Source organism: Theobroma cacao, chromosome 9, assembly GCF_000208745.1.
Source record: "Theobroma cacao cultivar B97-61/B2 chromosome 9, Criollo_cocoa_genome_V2, whole genome shotgun sequence".
NCBI lineage: Eukaryota > Viridiplantae > Streptophyta > Magnoliopsida > Malvales > Malvaceae > Theobroma > Theobroma cacao.
Genome location: NC_030858.1, coordinates 6,339,198 through 6,345,814, shown reverse-complemented (window position 1 = coordinate 6,345,814; position 6,617 = coordinate 6,339,198). Strand labels below are relative to the sequence as shown.

Below are 6,617 nucleotides of genomic sequence, written 5' to 3'. Positions count from 1 at the left end.
AAAATTATTAATAAACAAAAGACAGAAAGAGTAGGTCCATCAAAGTTGGGTTAGGCCTTTAAGGACTAAGGAGAACGACCTAGAGTTAGGCCTAGCCGCCTAGCCCATCTGGCGGGCCCTTCTACTCTGTTCTTTACGCACTCATACGTCAGGTCAGGAGTCCACCGCTCTCCGAGGTCCTCCTAGGATCTACTATTTGGTACATTCTTTTCGCAGTTCCCTCTTAGTCCTAGCTTTTTGCCCCAACTTGCAGAGACCTCGGACCTTTTACTCAAATCAATGGTTGCTCCTCCACCTCTACGGGGGCGTTTACTAAACGGCAAGCGAGGAATATTTCCTGTAATTAAATTTTAGGGAATTACTTTACATTGTTTGATTAGTGTTTTATGATGAGAAAGTTCTCCTATTTATAATGTGATTGCAATGAATTCCCATCTCTCACTTTCACAAGGAGAAAGTTATTTTTCTTTAGCAAAAGAAAGTAAAAAATTTTTTTTTCCTTAACTTGACCTTCCGATTCTTCTTTTTAATTTTCTATTATATTCTTCTTTCTTTTTTCTCGCCACTTGTAGGAAGGGTAGTTAGTTATTGGTACATTTGGATCAAAATTTTTTGTTAAATTAAAAAATTGGAGAGATTGAGACTGTTAAAGTTTTATGAAACCTTAACTCAAATTTTTAAAATTTTTAAAAATGTTTAAGAAAAATTTGTATTTTAGATATCGAAATTTGAAAGAGAAACACTTTAAATAGTTTATAATCGAAGTAATTTATTAAAAAGTTGAGAGAATCTGAGAAAGAAAAATGTTTGGATCTCGCAATCATAAGGGAAAGAAAATGCCAAGTAGCTTAAAATTATATTTAAAATTTATAATTTTATACATAAAAGTAATTTTATATTATATTTTTATTAAAATATTTTTAAATCAAATACTATAATATAATTTTTTTAATAATTATATTTTTTATAACCATCACTTTTTTATAATTTACTAAATATTATAAATTTATATTCTCAATAATTATATTCATAACAATATATCAAACTTAACCTATACCCTTATCTTTCCCGATGAAACCTTAAAGTAATTTTATCATCACGAAATCTAGTATACTATGCCTGATCTCACATAAGTGATATGTTACCCTATTAAAAGTAAAAGAAGTAAAGGAACAGAAACAAAGAACAGATGAGGTGACTCGCCACCATGCCTACCTCTTTTCAACTTTATTACTGCAATTAGACTGGCGGTGCCCCCTCCCTAATTCCTATTATAACCCAATCATAAAAGAAGCTACTTTGCAAATGCAGCTAAGGTAGCTAGGATAGAACGGCTCACGATGTTGTGTGCTAATTTTAAATGGAAAAGACAAGCACGTAAAAACTTGATCAATTAGGAACAGTACAGGCTTGTGTCTGAACCCGACAACCAAAGATTCTAAGATGAAATTTGACAAGTTCTGCAAACATGTAAGCATAGCATCAGCAACATATGAATCCAGTAAATCTCCACCGTCCACAACATACAGTAACATGCTGGTGTCCATGTTTCCTCAGTGAATAATGTTCCAAGGTCTCAGAATCTGATTATTAGACAAATTCGGGTAAATAAAACGTTTAAAGCTCTAATGAACTTGCAACAGCGAGGCCTTTAAGGTCTAAGCTAACATGAGCTAATAGAGTTTTACAATTTTTATTTAAATAAATTCTTATATTAATATTAAAATGTTATAAATTACATATAATTTTATTGACCGTTATGTTATCTAAAGTATTATATTTTCAGTGACAAAAGAATTTCTTTCATTACTTTTACTTTCCATCAAGGATAAAATTCAACCATGAGAACAAGAAAATGACTCAAACTCAAAGTCGCAATATATCTGTCAATGTGAACCCAAATTGTGAGCCAGTAGAATTGTATGGATACTTAATGATTAGTAGGTGATGCATTGAACCAATGATTTGTTTCCATATCATTTGTTTCAAGTGTCCAAAAATCTTCATGAACCAATGATTCTGTTCCTAATCTTTCTCACAGCATTCTTCAGCTAGGCCCACAGTCATTCTGCAAAATCATTAACAGACCAGCAATCAATGAAGCTGAAACACAGGATTGTTGGACGACAAATGTAGAACAAGCAGAGATACACTAAAGCATTAAGGTCCCATGAAACAACCCTCAGTTCAGCTCCATTGAACATAAAAAGGAAGCCTTGAATTAATAACTATTCCTTAAACAATTTAGCAGACCTGTTGTTTATATAATAATCAATATACTCACACGTCTATAAAAGTGACCACCGACCAAGTAACTTCCTATCAAAACTTTCTCATTTTTTCTTCCTTTCGAGTGTCAAATTTCTTGTTACCTCTTCACCCTAATTTTTATTCTCTAACGTGGTTTTCTTAGCCCAAAAAGTAAGCCCAAAAGAGCAATGTTCTCGCTGACAGGGTACTATATAGTGAGCAAATTTAAATAAAATTTAGATAGATGTGGGGTAAGTGTATAGATTTTATGTATTATTGAATCAAATATTATCATTTTATTAATAACTAAATTTAAAAATTAAAAATTTTAAAAAATAAATATTCATAATTTAAAAATATTTGATTTTTAATTCTTGTAACATTTGATTCGTTAATAATGTATAAAATTTATACATCAATAATATGTCAAATATAGACTCATTTAAATATAATCTACTATTGCCTCTCTTATCAATTAAGAAAGACGTTATCGCACTTGATACTAATTATGTTTAGGACATATTTTGAAAATGTAATTAAAAAAATACATTATGTTATTATTATGTATTGAGGTTTATAATTTTATTGAAAATTTTTTTGTAGTAACATTATTGCATATCTGTATTCAAAAATTATTGCATATATCAACCCTTTTTTTAAAAAATAAATTATAAAAAAATATGTTGTAGTTTGAAGTAGAATTAATTTGCATCTTTAAGTTTAAAATTTTACATTTAATTATCTGATGTATTTTTAGATTTTTTTTTATGTAACACAGTTATGTCTATTTTTAAAAATTTTAAAGATTTTTTTATTTTATTTTTAATATTTAAATTAATGAAATAAAACATATTTTAATCATTTTATTTTTAAAATATAAAAAAATGTAACTGAAAATACCATAATGTAGTTAAGTAAACCACATGGTATTTCTTTTTGTTACTTACCCTTTTTTCTTTTATATATATATATATATATATATAGNTTCTTTGTTACTTACCTTTTCTTTATATATATATATATATATATATATAAGTATTTCAAAAATATAAATAATAAACAATTTTGGATAGAAAAACCTTTTAGTTTTATTTCCACTGTACTTTAGACCCTGAAAAGTTAGAAGCCTTAGTTTGGAGTAAAAGTGGAAAAATGACGATCGACGACGACAGTTCGGTATACGTGGGAGGACTCCCCTACGACGCCACAGAAGCCTCTATCCGCCGTGTTTTCAGCCTATACGGCGCCGTCGTCGCCGTGAAGGTCTTCCTCTGTCCGTTTAATTTTCAAGTCCACGCATTGACTCTTCATCGTTTAACTTACTTTCTATTACTCATTTAGGGTTTCTGTTTTTCGTTCTTAATTCTTTAAACTTTTTCCGTCTTTTCTTTTCTTTTTTTCCAAATAGCTTAGCAGCAAGATAGTTGATGGAAAATCTCTAGTAATTTTACTGTTATTTTTTAAAAATGTTTCCAAGTATTAGTATTTGGGAGTCAATTTGGGATTACTAGAAAATATAAACCCGGGATGAAATTGTTGCCTTCTAGTAACTCCTTGTTTCTAGTAGTAAGTTAGTTAATCATGTTTGTCCCTGTTTCTTTAAGGCAAATGTTTGTGTTCTGTTTGGTCAAACTTTTTTTGCTTCAACTAGCGTTAGGGTGTTCTTAAAAATTGAAGCGTGCCGTTGTTGTTTGGCTTGCAGATTGTTAATGATCATACAACTAGAGGAAAATGCTATGGCTTTGTTACTTTTACAAATCCTCGTTCAGCTTATGATGCCATCAATGATATGAATGGCCGGGTATGTATTGCTTGTTGGTTCCATGGAACATGCTATGATTTTGTTCTTTCTTGTTTTCAAACTTGTTGAAACTTGACATTGTTGAAATTGTTAATTAGACTATCGATGGTCGAGTTGTGAGAGTGAATGAAGTGACAACTAGAGGGGGCAGATTGAATTTCAATCGTGACCGCTCTCGACGGGGTGAGTGGGATAGGGGACGTGAGAGAGAAAGAGATCATGATCGTGATAGGGAACGGTATCGGGATCGATATAGTGATAGGTCCGAAGAGCATGATCAGTCTCGGGACCATGATGTTGGAAGAGGAAGAGGATACGAGCGTCATGATCATGATAGAGCCGGGGAATACTCATTGGATAGAGATCTTAACAGAGATGTGGAGGATAATGTGCGAGGAGAAAGCAGGGACCATATTCAGGATTGGGAGAGTCATGTGCTCAGTTTGGATCAGAATAGGGAGATTGATGGAAGTGGAACCAATGGTTATCATAGAAGTCTTGATGAGGACAAAGAGCAACAGTTGAGATGGAATGGGTAGGACACTCTCTTCCCTTTCTTTTTCTAAAGAATTGTTTGCATTGGGGGTTGCCAAAAGTTGGTTACTTAATACTTATTGATTTTTATTACAATATCTGACGAGTAATAGAATTCTTCAGTATCTTGATATTGATTCCATTGTAGTTTGTATGAATGGCTGCAATATCAATCTATGTTAGTATTTTTATGTCAATGGTTTTCAGTCTGAAATCTTCCAGTTCCACATATAATATGTTTGTTCAATTAATCCTTCATGCCATCTTGACCTTGTTCTGATATGAGCTAAGTCGCATTGTTTTCCTTCAGATGAATTAGTTCAGTTTTAGCAGTGGCTTGAGTTTTATTTCTCTAATATTTTATAAAATGTTTTATTTTTATTTTGCAGCTCTATAAACAATGATCACCATAGCAGAGGGCTTTCATCAGATTCAAGTGATGATTACAATCAGGTAATCTCAACTTTGTTGTGATGCATACTTGTGTAATCTCAATTTCTTCTTTCACCTTTGCTAATTATGTTTTGTTTCCAGATGAAAAATGAGCTTGAAGGATTGATTCAAAGTCGGGAAGAACTTAAACAAGAGGTTTGCTACATATTTAGAATTTTTTGTGGCGATTTTCTAAGACATCTTGTATAGGTAGATAGATATAATAGAATTTAGGCACAGTCTATGCATATGTTAAATATCCTGCTCTGAAACTTAGAAGGTGCATACACACTCTTGCACTTGCACTACCATGGCAATCACTATAGTCAGAATATCACCTTCTGAGTGGTGTTTACAAAGTTGTTTACCACCCCTACCCCACTTAAACCAACACACACACAAACATATTTAGAAAAAGTAATGTTTATTCACTTGTCAGATTTCGCTGATGGAAGGGAGGTTAGAAGAGAGACAAGAAATTGTTTTGGATTTACAGAAAAAATCTAAGGTATAGTTATCATATTACCCATGGTTTCAGTTTATTTGGCCTGGTTCATTTCATCACTAAGAATTTGATCCGATTCATATAGACCTTGGAGGATTCATTAATTTCTGCAAAGAAGCTCTCTTCTCGGCGCAAAATGCAGTTAACCAAGGTAGTCCTCTGAGATACTCTGCTGCAATATGGTTGGAATAAAATTTAAAATTTTCTTTTTGGTACAAAATTTTTTATATCAAATGAATGACCTGCAGCTGCATAAATGTTTCCTGCAAGTAAAGGAGTATAGGGAAAAACTTAAAAGCTGTGAACAAGAACTTCAGGTTAGCCTCTTCACTCTGTTGGTCATGATTTATGTGCAATTGCTATTTTATTCTGTTGTTTGGTTTAAAACATGCTCTGGAGCCAAATACTTGAATGATTGTGGCAATATTACTAAGCACATAATTGCATGTTATTGTTTGTCTTATGTATCAATTTTTTTGTTGGTCAATTTTGCCCATTGCTAAGATAAATACTGCATACATGCCCTACATAGGGAACTTGCATACATTAATGCTTCTACCCTTGTATTACATGTAGCTTTCTCAGCTGAAGTAGGTCTTAGTTCTGTAGTTAAAGGTTTTGAACGAATATAGCTCAATAGTTATTTGAAGCAGTGAGGTTCCATATGGCGATTAGCAGGATTAGGGTCTCAGTATCTAAGGAGCTTAGAAAAAAGTGTCTTTACAATCATTCATGATAGAAATAGCAGCACTCATCATACTCACTATAACTTTTCCTTGCAGTCTCTTGTTGATTCAGCAATACTAGAGAGTGAAGATGATGTGGCTGTACGGGGTGGTACTTTGGCAAATGGCATTGCCTGATTTTATGTTGAAGTTTAGTAATCCTCTGATGTCTCATTTGTTTAAAGATGACACACGCAGCCTTACCCTTTGGTTGGACTACTTGTACCTTTATGTAAATAGAGCATCAGGAGATTGAAGTATTAAGCTAGCTCCTCAATTTAGATGTATATACTGATATCTGGAGTGTTGTTCGACCATACTTTCTGATTGTTATTAATGTATGTCATCTGCTGCTGCAAATTCTATCTGA

The 6,617-nt window shown here is 32.5% G+C and overlaps 1 protein-coding gene across 1 annotated transcript; it reads left to right on the top strand.

Annotated features, from left to right (window-relative positions):
* On the top strand, positions 3,337-6,617 carry LOC18588679 (U1 small nuclear ribonucleoprotein 70 kDa). The gene is made up of 9 exons (XM_007013248.2): positions 3,337-3,513; positions 3,953-4,051; positions 4,150-4,586; positions 4,975-5,038; positions 5,120-5,173; positions 5,457-5,525; positions 5,608-5,673; positions 5,771-5,839; positions 6,305-6,617. Exons 1-9 carry the CDS (start codon positions 3,403-3,405, stop codon positions 6,383-6,385), a joined length of 1,050 nt encoding a protein of 349 aa, XP_007013310.1. The 5' UTR covers positions 3,337-3,402; the 3' UTR covers positions 6,386-6,617.

Bases quoted from the DNA above. Each gene is read 5' to 3' on its own strand.
- LOC18588679 (XM_007013248.2), top strand. From the start codon at position 3,403: ATGACGATCGACGACGACAGTTCGGTATACGTGGGAGGACTCCCCTAC. The intron at 3,514-3,952 runs GTCTTCCTCTGT...TTTGGCTTGCAG, and splicing joins GCGCCGTCGTCGCCGTGAAG to ATTGTTAATGATCATACAAC. The intron at 5,674-5,770 runs GTAGTCCTCTGA...AATGACCTGCAG, and splicing joins GCAAAATGCAGTTAACCAAG to CTGCATAAATGTTTCCTGCA.